The sequence below is a fragment of the Oryzias melastigma genome, linkage group LG12 (genome assembly GCF_002922805.2).
Source record: "Oryzias melastigma strain HK-1 linkage group LG12, ASM292280v2, whole genome shotgun sequence".
Taxonomy (NCBI): Eukaryota; Metazoa; Chordata; class Actinopteri; order Beloniformes; family Adrianichthyidae; genus Oryzias; species Oryzias melastigma.
The window spans coordinates 13257065-13275865 of record NC_050523.1 but is presented as its reverse complement, the minus strand read 5'-3'; the positions used below and the strand labels follow the sequence as shown (position 1 = coordinate 13275865).

The window sequence follows — 18801 nt, the reverse complement described above, 5'->3', positions numbered from 1 at the left end:
CTTGTGGGCCAACCAGCATATTTTCAAATGTGCTGATTCACATTGATTTGAATAACGGAATAATAACGCAATTTATGATTAGTTTTCTTTATGTACATCTTCCATCATGAGAAAAAGGACACGAGAACATGTTAAAAAACAAAACAAAGCACAATTTTCATTGGAGTGGGTGTTTAAACTCCAGATGATCCATTTGAAGCCTCTGGTATTTCCCAGCAATGACCACTAGGGGGCATAGTCTCTTTGTCAAAGAGAATTGAGGTGAGATGTGTTTGAGTTTTAAAGAGAATTAACACATTGAATTATTTACTATTGTAAGGGGAAAAGTAAAATGACTGAAACCTTAATTTTTGTTGGCAGTACTAATATTAACATTTGTATAAATGTCGTATGCAACTCATTAAGTATGTTTAAATAAACAAATAGCTTTGTTATATGATATGGTACACGAAAAATATTTTAAAAAATGAAACGGCTGTTGGAAAAATTATTCACAAAAGCATTTCTGCTTAAAAATAGAGGAAAGAAACTCATGCCGGTGAAGTTTAAAGGTTTTACTTACTGCCACATATGACAGAGACACAACTCATCCTACAAATAAAGAAAGAGATCTTTTGTTGAGTCTCTTCAGTCTGGGGACTTTTCAGGAGCAAATAGGCAAAAATGTAAAAACATTATCTAACGTCTATGATCAAGACATAACACATCACATTTTTCAAAAAAACAACATAATTGTTTTACTTTTCTTAAAGAATGTTTTATTTACAATCTATATACTTCCTGTCTGACCTGTCTTAGTTTGTATTTGTTCAACCACATTCACAACCTTTAAAAGTGGCTCTGTTTATGTTAGGTAATACTCTCATGTTGCATCAGACATGACTAATAAGAGCTAAATCCCACTCGTACTTCTGTGTGTGACAGCTAGCACGTTTGTCCACCCAAATCACAAAGCTGAACAGCTTCTCTTTTGGGTTTTGTTTTGTTCCAGTCACAGAGTGGATTTTCTCTAAATAAGGGCAACCAACATAGTGGAAAATTCTCATGGGGCTGCACTTCAGTATTTATCTCAAAATATATTTTGTTTTTGTTCAGAAAAAACAGTTGGAGTCTTGTTTCTGTTCCTCTTGTAGATTTTTTGTTTCCGTGAGATCAGCCCTTGGGCAAGGCTTTAACTAAAGCATGTTTTTTTCTTGCACAGCTGAGCTCCCTGCAGACTGAAAACACAACTCTGCGTTGGCAAGCCCCCAGCGGACAGCAGCACCCCCACGGACCCTTGGGTCGTCACTCGGCCCGCGGAGGTCGAGCCATGTCCATGTACGAGACGGGCTCATCTCCGAGGCAGTACTCCCATAGAGCGGAACCATCCCGGCCTGACAATGGGGTCGTCCTACAACCCTTTCCTTCCAATGTAAGCACAGGAGCTCTGTTGCTGCCAGCGGTTGCTCAACTCTGACAGTGCCTGGCTTTGGGCTGGTGTCGGTGTTTCATTTATTCAATCATTGCACCACAGTAGAGAATTCTCAACCTGGTTTGACCCCTTTCTAGATTGGTAGGGGTCCTTTGGGGACAGCTGCCTCCTCCCTCCCTACCTTCCCCTCTCCCCTGTCGTGGCCGAGGGATGAGAGATCTCGACGGGTTAAGTACCGAAAGTCCCCTCGCCTCACAGGCAGCTCCAGGGGACGGTGGAGCTGTTCCCCTGCAGTCTTCTCTCTGCTGACCTGCGTCTTTGAATCGCTTTTTTAGCAGCATGCATGCACAGCAGTGCCTCTGCTACAGTTCAGTCATCTGAGTAACCCCAGTAAACATCAGAGCTGCTGAAATGCTGCACCAAAGCTGTTTGACAGATCACACTACAGCCGTGTCCAGTTTCCATGGAGGATAGAATGGCTTTTCACAGTTTGCTCTTTAGTGAAAGACACTGATGACAAAACCCTCAGTTAGCACCCGAACTTCTCTGCATATACTAATGACTGTGCTCTCCAATCGTCTGACACACATGGAACTGATTGTGTACCGCTCTTCCTTCTGCTTTAAATGAAATACCTCTGTCAGAAATGCATGATTCTGGTTCAAGTGCACCTGCAGTTGCTGTGATAACAAACGTGCCGATCATAGCAGTGTTTGTGTGGCTCTTAACTGATGGGAATCCACTGGTGTCCCATTAGGGCTGCAGCCTGGGAGGACAGAGCACCATGGTGGAGAATGACTATGACAGGAAACCCAACCACCGTGACCTGGAGGCGGGGTGAGTCTGAATGTTGAGGGTTCAGTTCATACCTGACAGGGGAAAATGGGAATGCTAAGACATACTGCTTACAAAATCAACTGATTGTTTTATTTCAAGCAATTACCGTATTTTTTCTGAATTACAAGTCTCTCTGGAGTGTAAGTTGCACTTTTGGGAGAAAATTTCAACACTTCTGAACAAATCTGCTAATCCTGGCGTGGTCCTATGTTCACGCCAAACGTGATTTACACGTCAAATTCCCACCTATTGCCTCATTTTGGCGCACGTCAAATGGGATGCTCAATGCTTGTCCAAAAATGTGTTCATAATAGTTATACTACAGACATTTTTCTCACCTTGACTCCAAATTTGTTTGGGAAATTTGCTGACCTAATCGAAACATCTAGTAAACACATTTAATTAGATCGGTGAAGTTCATTTTATGATGTATTTGTGTTTTTTCCACCATTTTTTATAATGAATATCCTAAACTCAACCCTAAGAGTATCATGATGCTTCTTTTAGTTTGGGGCTCTATTCACAAATTCAGTATACGGTTTTAGAGATCAACTCTGCTCCAGTTGAAATATCTGTTTCTGTTTTCATTTATGGTCGTTAAAAACAACAAAACCTTCATCTTTTCTGCAGCCCACTTGGAGCTTTTGAAGCAGGAGACCCAGAGGAGGAAGGTGAAGAGGATGCCACCCTGCCTTGCACTGAAGATGTCATCTGTAAGACGGAGCAGATCACAAAGAATATTCAGGAGCTTCTGAGAGCTGCCCAGGAAACCAAACAGGAAAGGTACGGCTTCCTTCAAACAGTTAAAGGATTTTACTCTGCTGTCTGTAGGAAACAAGTTCAGGAAAAGCAGACAATTGTCAGAACTTTTTTTTTACAGTAAACTTAGTGTGAATGTGCCTTTGGAGTGTGTATTCTAGTTCATACTTTGTGATTTTGCAAGTAAGGCTGTGAGGAAAACATGATATCACCCCCTTCATGCACTGATGCAGTGGAAAGATCAACACAAACTCCTGTTTTATGTGGATTTAAGTGGAATAAGAAATCCTCTTTGAAGTAGGAGAAGAAAGAAATGAAGGTTTGTTGTAACTGTTGGAGATCGGTGTGGTAATAAAAGGCTAAACAAAGACATCTATGGGATCAAGGTCAGATTACACTATTCAACATGTTCCCACAAACACACTGCTCTGCTTTCCCTCTAAACCACAACCACTTTAAATGTTTGACCAATAACACAGAAGCAGTCAGACAGTTGAAGAGATAACATTTCACAGAGAATAAGCTGAAAGAGACAAAAATGTATGGACTACATCTAGTTTCTCAGCTCTGTGCAGCTTTTGTTCATTTGAAGACTGGGTTTCAGACAATAAAAATCAAATCCTCACTTGCCTTTCTTCCAAAATCGGCAATCATAAAGTTCTGGTAGAATCTCATTTTATGTCATTACAGTAACTAGAGAGTGATCGATGATTCCTTACATTGAGATTATTTAGGCATTGCTTAAAACATTTAGTGTCCCATCCTGAGTCATCAGTTTCACATTACAAGTCCTCATAGTTGAAGCAACAGTTCAGCTCTTCAGTTAAAGATTAACTTGTTCTTTATCAATTCTAAGTCATAAATTCTGTTTGTCTTTCATCTCATAACAACAGTCTCTGTAAATAGCGTAAAGTACATTCAATGAAGCAGATTATACAGGAGGCTCACCTGAAGGTTTCACAACACTTACTCGAAATCCCATAATTAAGGAGGTGTGATAGTTGTACAGGGGGGTTGAGATTGCTTGTGTAAGTCTGACAATAAATCCTGAAAGTAAAAATGTAATGGAGGGAAACTTCATAGCAAAAGATGACAACGGTGTGTTTGAAACCTAAAATTTGACTTATTATCAAATGTTTCTGCTGCAGCTTTCTACCTTGCTCTGAAAAGATCTGCATGGCTGTGACAGAGATGGCCACCTTGTTTCCAAAAGTAAGCAGCAGCTCTGCCATTTTCCTCGTGCTCCACTTGTGTTGTTGTTTAGCAATTTCTTTTTTTTATTTATGGATACTTCTTCCTCATCAAATCCTCCCTATCCCTCCCTAACAGAGGCCATCCCTGGAGACGGTGCGCAGCTCTCTTTCTTTGCTGACCTCCAGTGCCAGCCGGCTCCATGCTGAGTGCCAGAAGGCTGCCGAGCACAGCCCTTGCCCGTCCGACATCCAGCTCGTCACTCAGCAGGTCATCCAGTGCGCCTATGATATTGCCAAAGCAGCCAAGCAGCTTGTTACCGTGACAACCAAAGAGAACACCAACTAACTAGAGCCTATACATTACTGATGCATTGATCAGTTTTTTTTTTTATTTGTATTCCTCACAGATGTTTTTATATTAATCAGTGTTTGTCTTCTGATAGGAATCAGTGGAAGTAAGCACATCCATTGCTCGATGTGTTCATGTCTTAAAATAAGATGCCATGCAAAACTCTCGATCATTGAAAAGCTTGTTTGTTTTTGTGTTCATTGATCAGAGAAAACCTGTTACTATGTCTTACCTCACAAATGTAAACCACTCAACTTCCAAGTGCAATGTTTTATGTGTGTGTGCACATGTGTATGTGTGGGCTTATTTTTTTTCCATGTAGAATGGTAATACACACATAAGTTGTGCTTTTAGTGGCCTGATTTCTTTCCAACCCAATAATCTGAATACTTCTCGCTTTGAGTCCATGTTTGTTTAATCAACTGTGATTCTACAAACATCCAGCAAATGTGTTCCTCTCCAAGTGAAAGAGGTATTACCTGGCAAAATATCAGTAGTTGCAGGATTTCAAATATTACAGCCATACTGCGATGTTGTCTGTGTCTCCATGAGGTAAAAAAAAGTTGCGTGTATGAAGTCCACTCTGAATCTATTTTATAGCATTATGCAAGTATATAAGATGTATGTATCCATGCAATTCTTTATCGGAGTAATTCAAATGATAGTCTATTTATAAACTGTATGTCATACCTCTAAGGAAATATCAGTGTTTATTTTCATAAGCTTTTGGGATGTCTCAGCTCACAGTAAACCTAGACAATTTTTGATGTGTGTGTTTGTAAGGTGTGCTGCTGTATTTCAGTGTTTTAACAGGCTTTGTGTGGTCAGATGTGTGTTCTGCTTTGGTTTACAGCCAGCGATAAAGGTAACCGTGCCGTCAGTGTACCTGTTGTAGATCATTGCTGTGAGCCGAAGGAGTTTGAACCAGAGGTGAAAAAGGTGATTTGAAAGCATGCCTCTTTTTTTTTTTTTTATGCTTTTTTATTACTCAGGTTGTATTAAGATTTGGTGGAATGCATTTACACAAAAATGTATTTTTAGTAGACTAACACCCCGATTGACATGAAAAAGCTCAAACAAATCTGTTTTATTATTAATATGCAGTCTAAACTCTTAAGCAGGGTCTTCATAAGGAAAGTGTTAATAATGTATTAGAAAATGCAGTTTAACACTAAGGAAAGATGGTCACATATTTTTTTTTGTTTGTTTCTGGTGCTCACATTCACCCTCCTAACTTTGACAATATTTTCCTGTATTAAACTGATCTGATCCAAGCAAAATGACGGTTTTTATAATAATTTGTTCTACAACTTTTTATTTGGCTGGTGCTGATCTTGTCAGGTTCAGAGCCTGAAAACACAGTAGACATTTTCCTTTACCATTACAGTTTCACGCATACATTTGATCATTTTAATTTGTTAGTTCCTATAGAAAGTTAAAAGAAGAAAAGAAAATCTGGACTTAATGTAAAAAGGGTCTTAACAGCTAGCCTTTGGTTCACAAAGAAATACAGTATTAATTAAAAAAAATAAGTTAGTTGCCAAAGCTACAAAACAAACATTTGTAGGACAATATATTTGCCTTTTTAAACTAAAGAAAAAATGTAATTAGTTGTAATTTAAAAAATGTCACATTTATTTTTAATATTTTTGTGTAGCTATTGTGACCCACAATCCATTTCGGCCACCATAAAATTAAAAAGGGTCACAATTTAGTAATATTTATTTATCTTGAAAAAAAAACATTTATTTTCAAATTAATAATAAATAAAAATCAATTTGATGGGAAACATTAATGTATGCCTCAGTACGACAGTAAAACGTACCCACAAATGGTTACATGACTAAATACAAGTTTTATTGTTTAATGCCTGTACTTTTAAAGTGTCTGTTTAGTTATTATCCGCATTGGTGTCAAAGCTGAAATAACATTGTATGTATTTGATAGCTCCCCGCTGCCACCATCCCGGCCTTAGCTCTATTAAAGTTCAGTCCAAACTCCCCCGTCTCCTCTGGTTTTAACACCCGCGTGCGTTATTTTCCACCTGTTGAGGCGCGCGAAAGTGATAGGTGGGGCGCGTGGCGTTTTCCACACCCATCTGACACGAGCACATTTCCGGGTTCCCTCCTGCCAAAGAGCTGCTGCTGTTACTGCTGCTCCTCCAGGCGACTTTTACCAACAACAACGATGGCCGTTCTACTTGAAAGTCTGTTCGACGAACTTCCTCCCGACAAGTCGATAGACACGAAGACCTTTCTAGAAAATGTCTCCCACATCCCGTCGTTTTTCGGTGAGTACCGCTCTACCTGAACTCCAAAACATCAGGTGACCGATTTGAACTAAAGACCTGTCTGTTCCCCACATGTTTTTTAAAACGAATTTTAAGTCAACTGTTAATTTAAAGTGCTTCGTTCGGAGGTCAGTGTTAGTTTTCGCGCTGCCCCGTAGAGTAACTCTTTGTTGACAGCCATACATTGACCTCATTGTGGCTCAGCTGAAACTACACATTCACAGCAGTTCCTGGTTTCTCAATTGCCCGTTCATCCTCTCCTCTGGGCACGAGGCGCACGCGCTCGTGCCTCAGGGGCAGGCAGGAGGCGCACGCGCTCGTCTCATTCATATTTCATCCCCGTGCTCTCGAATGTCCGTTTCTCTTACAGATTGTTTGGGGTCAAAGGTGTTTACGGTCATCAAATCCGACATTAACGGGAACATAACGGCAAGACACCTCTCAATAATTGTCACAATTAAATTAAAAGTTTGTGTTATGTTAACTTATACTTTTTTATTTTTAGAAAATAAGAGGAGTTTATGTGAAGGATCCTGCAAAGTACGCCACCCTGCAGGACATCCTAGTGGCTGAGAAAGAAGCTCATGGAGCAGAGTGGCCAAGCGTTGGAGCCACGTTAGCTCTCATGTGGCTGAAGAGGTGACTGTCATGCTGAACTTTAGAGTCCCTTATATGAAGCAAGGCAGGTGTTTGTTTTAATCTGAGTGCTGGATATCTCCTGCAGGGGCCTCCGTTTCATTCAGGTACTCCTGCAGAGCTTGGCTGATGGAGAAAGAGACGAGAACAACCCTAACCTGATCCGGGTCAATGTCACTAAAGCCTATGAATCATCTCTGAAGAAATACCATGGGTGGATCGTTCAAAAGGTTTTCAATGTAAGTGGGATTTTCACAATAAAAGCTTTTTAAATTGTTTTTTGTTTACATTTCTAGGTTAAAGTGATAGACTATTTCCCCTTTTTGTTTGTGTGACCAGTACAAAGAAATTCTCTCCAAGTAGAGGTGTAACCATTTGTTTTGAATGATCCATCTTTAGCCAAAAATTCCACCATTTAAAAATGTTAACTTCTGCTAATCTGAATAGAATTTGATAGAGTTTAGCCCATCAGACAATGTCTTTGGAAAACCATTCATACCGTTCTCTATTGTGTGTTTTGGTTTTGTCTGTGGGTGTGAGTACAAAAGCACCATCTACAAGTTCATGAACTTTGAGCAGAGCTAACAAATAACTGGGACATGGAGTATTAAGATCTGTCTGTGAGCTTCTGAGTTTTGGATTCAGCTTCTTAGGGATGGAAATCCCATCCCATGATGCTCCTGCCAGTTTTTCTCTTTATATTAATGTGAGTAAAAGATTATTAAAACATGTAGCTTTGCAGTCCCTCCTCACATCACTTTAGCTTTGTGAGGCTGTTCCTTAACACAAGATTATCTTACAAATGTCAGCATAATCTTTATCTCCACACAACTTTATGCATCTGCACAAAGTTCTGTTAGTCTTATCAGTGATCCTGCAAACGGACTCTTTGTTGTTCCCGTTTGTTATGTGAACTCTCATTCACTTTTTCATTCGTCTCCCCAAATAACTCCATATTGTTTGGGCTAAACGTCCTTTTAGCTCCACCTTGAAGCTCAATAATCTGAGTTTATTTTGCACTTTAAGTTGAAAAAGGGCAGCACTACTATCCAAATAAATATCCAAACTTTTACTTTTCTAAACTTTTTTTTATAGTATTAGAACTGTTACATTTGTATCTGTCTTACCAATTGTGTATTTTTGTTGTCCTAACAGGCAGCACTGCTCGCAGCTCCCTACAGATCAAACTTCCTAAAAGCCCTGTCCAAAGGGGAAGAAGTAACAGAAGAGGACTGTCTGGCAAATGTGCGCCACTTCCTGGTCAACTACAGCAGCGTGGTAGACGCCATCTACGAGATGTACACGAATCTGAACGCAGAGCTGGACTACACGGTTTAACGGGAGTGGATGAACTGCAGTGGGATGCAGGAACGTGTTCCACTTTGAAAGTTTTTTTTGGTCTTGAATTTTGGTATTTATTAGTTTAATTACAGAGCATGTGTTTTTAAATTATGCTTTTAAGAAAACAAATAACGGCTGAAAAGTTTTTTGTTTTTTTTATGCAGGAAGTGCTTAAAGCTGTCGCCTGTTTTAATGAAGTATTTATTTTAAATAAAAGCTGCCTTACTCCTGGAAACTAAGAACAACAAGAAGATGTGACATTCCTGATCTCTGCTGATGCCTTCACTCTTTTTCCTTTTTACTTGAATCTTAACTTTTTACTATTTTTCATGTCTTTGATCCTCACTTTTCTTCTTTTTTAAATACTTTGATTTTGTTTGGTGTGGATGTGGGATTAAATGTCTTTATTATCTAATGTAATTCCACATGTCTTATAAATTATTTGCAAGCATTCTAATTTATTTTAAATGAACTGTCCATGTCTTTTAAATGAATGCATCAAATGTGTCACTTCAAGAACTGAACACTAGGTGGCAGCATTCACTTGATCTAGTGTGTTAGGTGTAGCTTCCTCCTTTTTAAAATCTAGTTTCCGTTCATTATTTTCTTATTTAAATAATTTAATCAAAACTAGCACAAACTTTTTATTTTAGAATGCATCTTTTTCCACAAAGTTGCAACTCAAAAAAAAAAAAACTTTCCAGCCACTCTCCCAGGCCCCCCTTCATCTTATCTTAAGTGTGTTCCAGGTGCAAGAGTGAGGTTTTTGTTTCTGTCTGCAAAGGAACTCTGAAAACACGTCTGTAGTCCTGCAGGAGAACATGGAGGAACTCCAAGCAAAGCAGCTCTTTTCCAACAAAGCCTCAATGACAAAACGGCTGACCTTTAACTCGGCCATATTTGTTATCTAAAAAATGAGGTCATCTATCGGTGCAGCAGTTTTCCTCCCTACACTGCTTCTAACGTCGTTATTCACATCATGTGGATAATTCGTTTTTTAATAGGTGCCCTTAAAGTGCCGGTGCATTTTATGTTGGAGGTGATCTAAGCTACATCCCTGTTAAAGCTGCCAATTTTGTAAAACAAATTAAGCCAAATTTAAAAAAAGAGCAGTTATTTCATTCAAAAATGGGGGTTCCAACATGATATGAAGACTAGGGCTAAAAAATTTACTTATTTAATGAATCCAAAAGCGCCAAACACAGCAGTTACTGGGTTTAGAAAATTTAATTTACTTGACATTCCTTATTAAGAAGAGACAGAAAAAGGGTGCAGGATTAGGGGGCGGGGTCATACGCTGCAAAAAAGGACTTATTCCATCAACGTCATTCATAGAGAGAGCTCACATGTTCGTATATAATAATTGCACTTTATAATTTTAGAGACAATTTGCTATATAGCTTACCAACATAAATAAATAGATTTACATAGTATTACAAAACCAGAGCAAACGAAGAACTACTCACTCATACGTCTTCAAATATTATATAGCCCTAACGAGAAAACCGTAAATGATTATGCTCTCCGACATCCATTACACAGAGTAACACCCTTCGAGAAAAAACCTTTGTCGTTTCATAAAAATGTTGGCAAAAACACTTCACTTTTAGAAAATTTCAAAAAAATACAACACGATGGGCCCGTTTTGGCCTGACCGCCACAGTGTTGATTTGGATATTCAACAGTTCTAACAAGCTGAGCAGGAATAATCAATAAAATGGGAGAACTGGAAACCAGAAAAAAATACATTAACATTCATTTTCAGTTGAAAATGCTGCAGGGATGTCTCAAAAACAAACTAAAATATAATTACAAAGCAGATCGCTGAGGACTCTTCCCATTCATTTATGCAGAAACACACAATTGGATTTTTTAAAATTCATTTCCACTAATTATTTGCAAAAAAAATGGTTAAATTTGCAACAGCAGTTCTCTTGTATGGCAACATGAATCCTCAGCTTGAACCTGTTTTTCAAATTGTGATTATCATTTTACCTTGGTCAGGCACATTAAAAACACAAAGCCATCTACAAATCCATGCACAAATGAAAGAAGGCATGTCTTTTTCCTATAGACGTCTCAACTGAAGGTTTATCCCGTCCCGCAGCGCGCCAGCTCCTCGCCTATCTGTACACAGGCAGCTGGATGTGGTTTTGCTGTTGGTGCTCCAGCAGCTGAGGCATCCCTATGGCTTCGTACCCGTGGCCCAGCATGCGTTCTTTGATGCAGGGAGGGTGAATCTCACTGATGAGGCACTCCAGAGACTGCAGGCTGCTGCTGAGAACCGCAGCGTGGCACAGGCTAAAACTCGGCAGCCCACAGCAGAGGTTCTGGTCTGCGCTGTAGACGTGGGGTAGAGGGAGAGGGGGGTGCTGTTGGATCTGGTGGTGGTTCGTGTGATGATGGAGGTGGAGCTCCATGTCGGTGGGTCTGGCTGAACCTGTTGGCAACACCTGAGATGTGTAACAGTCGCTGTTGTGGTTGTCCCAGAGAGGGGCGAAGTACTGCCCCGCCGCCTGCTCCTCCTGTGCAGAGGTGCAGCTCAGCACGTTTCCGTGGTGCCACCTATAAGGCAGCTGCGAGGAGGATGGCGGCGGGAGGCAGGTTTCGGGAGACTGGCCAACCCCGGCATCTGCTGCTCTGTGGCCCTGAGCGTTGTGCGCGCTGTACATCCTCACTGCCCGGTGCTGGTAGGGCTGCTGCATCGGAGCCTTTTGCTGCCACATGCTGTAATCCCCCCTCTCCACGTATCCGCATTTCGCCGTATCTGAGCCCTGCACGGGTGGAACCGTCCCAGCGAACGCCAGACTGCTCTGGGGCGGCACGCCTAAAGCACAGTCTGAGTCTGAATGGGCCACCGCCGCGGCGGCCTGCAGCGAGGGGCTGACGCCAGCCTCTCCCCCCAGCTGCAGGGCCTGGCTGTGGGGAACTCGACTTATCTTCCTCATCAAGCTTTGAACTTCTGCCAGCTCAGACTGGGGGGCCAGGCTCTGATCTCTGGAGGCCATTCCTGCAGTGGAACAAAGTGTTTCGTTGGGTACATCAGTGGGCTTACATGAGCTTATATGATAGGCCTTATGCCCATGTCTGACGGCGTAGCCGTTAGTCTGAGGATTATTGTACGGGGTCGCCGACGTCTGGGAGTTTGCATGTTTAGTCTTCCTGCCCTCGCAGGTTTTCACCACACCTTTGACCACCACAGAGGCTTTGACTATAGCCAGCAGACCCTGATAGCCTCTGGAGTGTGGTTGCAGGTACGGGCTGTAGTGCTGGCCCGTCGTGTCCAAGCCGTTAACCGTTTTGTTGAGCTGTTTGTGCTGCGGCACCCGCACGTCCGATGGGAAGATTTTGATGGACAGCGGACTGTTGGCGGTTTTCTGGGCGAAAGCATCCAACTCTGCAGGAGACGGATAGCGAGATGTCACGGATCCTGGCTCACCTGCAAAGGAAGCAAACAGAGGATTAGATTAGAAGAAGCTGTGGCAGCTCACAGCTATCATGGAGGACGCTCCACTTCAAAAAGAGTTTAATGTCCGATGTACCGAGTTTTAGCACAGAATTAGCTTATAGGAGGTCTTCAAGATATGAGAAGTGGTAAAAAGAAGCATTTCAAACAAATCACAGTTAAATATTATGTAAAAGAGACTCCTTGTGTTGTAAAAAAAATCATATATAAATAAAAAAAAATCCTATAAGTATATTCTCTTAAAACTTGATAAAACTCCACCTAAATAAATAAAAAAAAACTAATAATGTCTTTTGGTTCTTTGCTTTAGGACAATTTAAGAAATCCTATATTTATCCCAATCCTCCTACTTTAATCTCAATTCAGAGTTATTTATTGTAGTTGCTGCCACCAAAAATGAATAAAAAATGTTGTCAAATTAACTTTAAAACTGTTCTTGGGTTTTCCGGAATTAAATGAGCTTAACCTAATAGAAACAAATGTTTTTATTTATTTATTTTTTAGGATAAAAATGCTTTGGTGTAGATAAACAGTTTCAATGTAAATATGCTTGTTGAATTCATGAAGGGTTTTTTTGTTCATGCAAACCAAACCTTTTATGCAAATGCTCAATGATGCAAATGTGTGTTTCTTTGCATGTGAATAAAGCAGGTCTGCTCTCTTTACTTTAACCCAATAAAAAGAGCAGTCACCACAAGGCACCTAAGAAGTTACCCAATCAGAGAAGCCCTTTTGTCAGCAGGGGCGGGGCATCTTCCAAAACAACTTGAAGCAGACACGGAAGAGAAAACCCAGAGGATCAAAGGTCAGTAGGTTTAATGTGTTTGTTTTGATGTAGCCCAAAAAGGAAAACTGGTAAAAAAAATATATAAAAGTTCAGATTGTCTGGTGCTAAAACATGATAGGAGCTGATAAATACAGGATTACCTCCATTAAAAAATCCTGGAATACGGCCTGCAGGAGAAATTTCTGCTGATGAAAAAGAGAAAAAAAAGAACAAAAAGCAACAACCTGCAGCCGCACTGATTGAATTGTGTGCAGGAAAGTCGTTGAACAAACTAAGATTGGACCTAAACACTATTTTTCTGGCTATTTCATGGCTGCTTAACTCCTTGCAACAATGGAAAAGGCGGAAAAGGTGCCTCGTTTGAAAAACATTAAATTACCAGATAGAAATTGCTGCCACCTTTCAGCGTGACACTTTTATGGAATTTTTTTTTTTGACAAAGAAAAGAAAACGCCACTAAAATTAACCTCGATCGCACAGTGAGACAGTGGAAATCACAGCGCGGGGCTGTAATCTGCAATGAGGGGCCAAAAAAATAAAAACAAAACACTTCATTTCATTTTCAATAACAAAACCAATTCCAGCTATGCGGGGGAGAGCTCGCTCGTTGTTCCTGTTTGAAATTGATTTGGGAGTTCATTTCATTTTGATCCTACAGTGAGCCTCCCGACTGTGAAAATGAGTCAATCTACAAGATTCACATCATGAAAGAAATAAATTGGGTGGTTAAAATTGAGAAAAAGAGGCAAGGTGGAGCGTTCAATCCATCCAGCAATCTCCCGGCAGAGCATTCATGCCGAGAGCACGGGTGAATTCTTTAGAGAAATCCAACAAAGCAAAACACTGCTTATTATGTATCAAAGTGTAGTGCTGCTATAGAAAACAATGGCATCTGGGATGCCGGGGAGATGTTTGCACTGCATACATCAAGAGGCGAGCTCGGCCTGCTCGGCTTGTCCCACAATCCTGAGAAAGAGGTAACAGAAAGTCAGCTGTAATGACAATTTCTGGCTTTCAGCTCAAAAATGTTTTATTCATGACGGTAAAAGATAAAAGGAAGAGGATCGCATATTCCTGACAAGAGCTCAGATGACTACAAGCAATGACAGACAAAAATATATATATATATAATTTCACTTTTACATCCCAATAAAGGAAGATTGCAACACATTTTCCACATGTGCTAATCCTGTACAGTCCAAAACAAAAGATAATTCACTAAATCAAATTGAAATCCATGGTTTAAGCCTTAAGGTAAAACATGAGTGCTAACCCCTTGCGTTGAGCAGCTGACTCGCTGCTCCATAAACACTTCAAACCCTTTGAAAGCCAACACGTCTTCACAGGGTGTCTGATATTGTTAGTCCGCAGATTACAGCCCTGTCAGAGGCACAAAGACACAACACAGCTGCACCTCTCACTGCGCCTGCCTAATGTGATACTATGGAAACCTCATTAGCAAATAGCCACTCTGGGTTCACATTTATCATCCGAGTGCCACCACTATGTGACATGCATATCGAAAAAGCAAACAAACAAAGGAGATGACTTTAAGGTTAAAAATGACAAAACTTCAAACAAGTTTTCAATGAGATCAGCATGCTTACAATTCAAAGTAATAAATCAAGCTTTTACTTAGACATCAGCATGCTACTTTTGATCTATTTTAAAAGCATTCCCAGTGCTCCTTTCATCATGATTATGCCAAAATAAGCAATCGGTGTTGTTTTCTTGGACATAGTTTCTGCAGAGCGGCAGGAGTTCATTAGTAGTTCACCTCAGAGTTGGGGGTAGGACTGTAAGCCTGTAGTAACCCCTCCCCCACTTCCCATCATCCATCTAGTTTACTCACAAACTCAACAAGCTTAAGCTTCATCCCTGAGGTTTCTCAAGTGCAGCTGCAGAGGTTCAACCTGACACCACAAAGTTTTAGCATTCGTTTCCTTTAATAAAAAAATAAATCAAACTATTTAAATAGTATTTACTTGAATAGATGCACACTTTAATAATGTCTACCTTAATTTCACTTGGAATATTTTGCTTTCTTTAGAGCTTTAATGGTGTCCAGGTGATGATAAATAAAGACTGCTAAGGGGAAACCGGGGCAAACCATTCCTGGAGAGGGGGGAGTTGTGTAGTTTTTCCAAAACTTTAATTCGATTTAGGAGAATTTTGTTGTTGGTGTACGTTTGTTTGTTAAATTTTTTGTAGTGCTAAACTATTTCAACTTACTTTAAAGTATTTTTAAAAATCAAATATTTACCACAACTTAACAGTAACAACATTAGTTTCATCCTTATAATATACTACTAATACAGTGGGAAATCAATTTTAGACTAATAGCGATGTTTGGTACAGAAGCTGATGTACTTCATAGCCTGTGCTTCAGTCACTTTTACAAAAAATGTCAGTCTCTGCAAATTATCTTAAGCCCTCAAATGAAGAACTTTGACTAGACATAAAGTTTAAAACAGATTAAACCACTACAGTAAAACTTTACATTCTTACACAAACAAAAAAAGAGACCGTCAACATGACAGAAACTATCAAAACAGACCCGTCTTGTCCAGCAAGCATGGCAATTACAGTTAAACTAGGATGCAATTTAGACAAAAATGCAGCTGTGAGGAAACACCAACTAAAACTCACACAACTCTAAAGCCATCTTGTTATTTTTGCTTTTACAATCTGTTAATTCATGTTCGATTTAATTTCTACAGACAATAAAATGTCAGCAGATGGAACTTTTTCACTAAGTGCCTTCTAAGAATCTCTGACAAGAACAACCACCATGTTGTTGAGCTTGACAGAATGATGAAGGTCACATTGGCTGGAAGGAAAGATGCATCGAGAGGATGGAAGAATAAGACATATAAAAGCAGGATTATAGATTAAAAAAAGTCCTGAAGGTTTTAAGGATTGTTTTAGTGAAATTTGAAATGTATACATTTGCAGAAACATTACAGTCTGGGCTAAACGAGGGCACAGCTCATATGTGTTTGGACTCAAATTATGTATTATTTTATTCCAATCGTAAATCAGGAGCAGACAAAAAAAGCTATCAAGTGTAATTTTTGTTGCACTGGTACAATTATGCCTCATTTCCACTCCGGTCTGGTCCGATACGGTATTTTAAGCATTTCCATTGTAAAATGGACCCATTTTACAGTACTGAGCTGTACCCGTTGGGGGCCCCCATCCAATGTAGGTCCATTGAAAAGGGGGCGGAGCCGCTGTAGCCACCTGTTAATTGGCAGATAGTGATGACGACATTAGAAAGCGCCAATATAGCACTCATTTAAGCTAACGTTTCCAACGTTTGTAAGAATTTGGGTTTTTGCTGTTTCAATCCTGCCCGTAATCTTCTTTCAAACAACATTAAAAGACAACAATAATTTAAAAAAAAACGTGCTGCTGGATGACCTTTATTGTTTCTGCTTTTGTAGTCGCACTACAATGACGCAATGACACGCTAGCAGTCTACACCACGTTTGTGCTGTGAAAACAAACCATTCAGTGGAGGCGAGGCTCAACTGAGTGGACAGAATTAACAGGACTGTACTGGACCGTACTGGACCGTACTGGACCGCTCAGTGGAAATGAGGCTTTAGGTTGAGGATATGAGGGGCTAGCAGGAGAGGGTGTAAACAGACAGCTCTCGGCATCAAGGAAGAGGAAGACGGCGGGTTTTCTCCACGCAAACGGTCCCACCCACGACTCAGGGGTGAATTTCTAATGTATTCCTGCTGCTCTGCAGAAACTATGTCCTAGAAAACGACACAAATAATCCTAATTTAAAGACGACTGGGAACACTTAAAATTAATAAAAAATGATCAGAGTGATGACAATATCAGCTTAAATACTTACTGAGAAGCACTTTATTTAAGAGAAGAGAACACTGAGAGCAGTAAAGTGAAGGTAGGAGAGGTAAACAAATATGGAGGTGTTCGCATGACAAGGGGAAAATGGCAGCGGCTTGTCTTCTGGTCAGGAATAGCAGGGAGATAATTCACAATCTGACCTTAAGCACTTAATCGTCCCGAACCCGCCGTCTGAGCGCTGTACCTGTCCCCGGCTCTGACAGCGGGCAGAGGCAGCGCACGGACCAGAAGCAGCCGCTTTTCACCGGCAGCATTGGCCAGATCCATCAGGCAGCACTTAAACATTCTTTGACCTTTAAGCGCTGCCCCCGGGGCTGATGGAGGCGAGCCACACAGGGCTGAAAACCTTCGTCGTATTTTTCTTTTTCTTACAAAGCAAGCAGAGTGGCAGTGATGCGTAATGCGGCTTGAATAAAGAGAAACCCAACGGTCCTTCGGCTTGTAAGGCTTTCTCAGTTGGGATGTATGCGACACCATGCGAAACTGGCACACTTTCACAGGAAACGACTAATCCCCATTTCCTCCTTCCATGCAGGGGACATGCTGGGAGAGAAAGAGCTGAGGGTGGGGGGCCTATTATGAACCTTTACCAAGCACTAACAGCCTAATTTATGATTTTATGCGAGTGTCTTTATGCTCCAAAGTACCACAGTTTTTAGAAAGTACATAAAAACAGTTTAGAATAAAGCTTTTCTTTTGGAAATCTTGCCATTTATTCCACCCACATGCAGTCTCACTGGATTCTTGCTACCACTTTAAACTGGATAATCCATTTCCCGTGGTCACACTTGAAGCCACTTTCCCTCCGATTAGAGCAGAGACCTCATTGTTTTCGGAGCATTTTTTTGAAGTTAATCACTAATTTATAGGCAAAAGGAACCCTAAAGGCTGAGCTGAAGCAGGAGTTGGACACGCTCATCTGGGTTTCCGAAAGCTTTCGACCATTTCAGCAAAACGACATGAGGAAACAATCACAGCAATTGCTAGATTTGATTCCCATCTGAGATTAAACTAAAATACATCCATACAGGTTGGTGGGAAAAAATGAAAAAATAAACCAACACAGCCCCTCAACTGTTAAGACAGATTTTAGACACTTGGGGGACATAACTTGTTTACTAGAGTCAAATCCTCAGGAGCAACATGTCTCCAAAAACTGGCAGTTAATTACAGAGCCACACTTCTCAGCAGGCATAAATACTTGTTTACCGCAGCAATAATCCTGATATTTAAAATACTCCGGCCTACCTTAATAACTAGGCACTAAGCTCCCCACACATACACAATGCGTTTTAAACCCATTTCCCTGTTACTATGACAACCTCCTCCGTGCACCCATTTGGCCCAATAAGCCCAGTCATTAGAACCATGTAATTAATTGGTCCTGCCTTCATTCATCTGTCTGAAACGAGCCTCTGCGATCGACTACATGCCGTTTAGCCTGAGCGAACAGCTAAACCGGCAGCTGCCAGGTCCTCCCTCTAAATACAGGTCGCAAATTGAAAATAAAATTCAGCCTTTACTTTAATTTCTCTTTTTTTGACATTATTATACGCAAACGACATCCTGCTGTCTCATTATTTTAGTAAATGTCAGACACAAAAGCATTATTATTAACCAAGGCAGCTTTTAAAGCATTAAAAAAAGCTTTTAAAATTAAAGGAACAGTTTGTTGTCATTTCAAAGTTTAAAGGTCTTAGCTGATTTGTGTTTTTGGTGTTAAAGAAATTCTTAATATTAAAAAACTCAAATCAAAGATTAAAAGCATTTAAAAAAGATAAAGTCAATTCACCACCAGGTAAAACTTCTAGAAGTTCAAATGCTGAAAAGTTGTTGGACAAGACTGACCT

At 40.4% G+C, this 18801-nt stretch overlaps 3 protein-coding genes across 9 annotated transcripts in view; 2 read left to right on the top strand and 1 right to left on the bottom strand.

Annotated features, from left to right (window-relative positions):
• git2b (G protein-coupled receptor kinase interacting ArfGAP 2b) overlaps positions 1 to 5829 on the top strand; it is a 13517-nt gene extending 7688 nt beyond the window's left edge. For 4 of the 6 annotated variants that reach the window (XM_036214395.1, XM_036214394.1, XM_036214393.1 and 1 more), the window contains 6 exons: positions 1202 to 1411; positions 1549 to 1638; positions 2169 to 2248; positions 2879 to 3031; positions 4156 to 4219; positions 4337 to 5829. In XM_036214395.1, the coding sequence (XP_036070288.1) occupies positions 1202 to 1411; positions 1549 to 1638; positions 2169 to 2248; positions 2879 to 3031; positions 4156 to 4219; positions 4337 to 4546 (807 nt within the window). In that variant the 3' untranslated portion in view covers positions 4547 to 5829. The remainder of the gene's footprint in view (positions 1 to 1201; positions 1412 to 1548; positions 1639 to 2168; positions 2249 to 2878; positions 3032 to 4155; positions 4220 to 4336) is intronic. The other 2 variants (XM_024299242.2, XM_024299244.2) reach the window with 1 other exon arrangement.
• Positions 5830 to 6565: 736 nt separating this feature from the next.
• On the top strand, positions 6566 to 9267 carry gltpb (glycolipid transfer protein b). Its single transcript, XM_024299246.2, has 5 exons — positions 6566 to 6839; positions 7210 to 7268; positions 7345 to 7478; positions 7564 to 7714; positions 8631 to 9267. Exons 1-5 carry the CDS (start codon positions 6737 to 6739, stop codon positions 8811 to 8813), a joined length of 630 nt encoding a protein of 209 aa, XP_024155014.1. The 5' UTR covers positions 6566 to 6736; the 3' UTR covers positions 8814 to 9267.
• A 757-nt stretch (positions 9268 to 10024) lies between these two features.
• The window catches only part of LOC112163523 (protein FAM222A), a 26359-nt gene continuing 17582 nt past the window's right edge, over positions 10025 to 18801 (bottom strand). For both annotated transcript variants that reach the window (XM_024299970.2, XM_024299971.2), the window contains exon 3: positions 10025 to 12255. In XM_024299970.2, coding sequence (XP_024155738.1) covers positions 10940 to 12255 — 1316 coding nt within the window. In that variant the 3' untranslated portion in view covers positions 10025 to 10939. The remainder of the gene's footprint in view (positions 12256 to 18801) is intronic.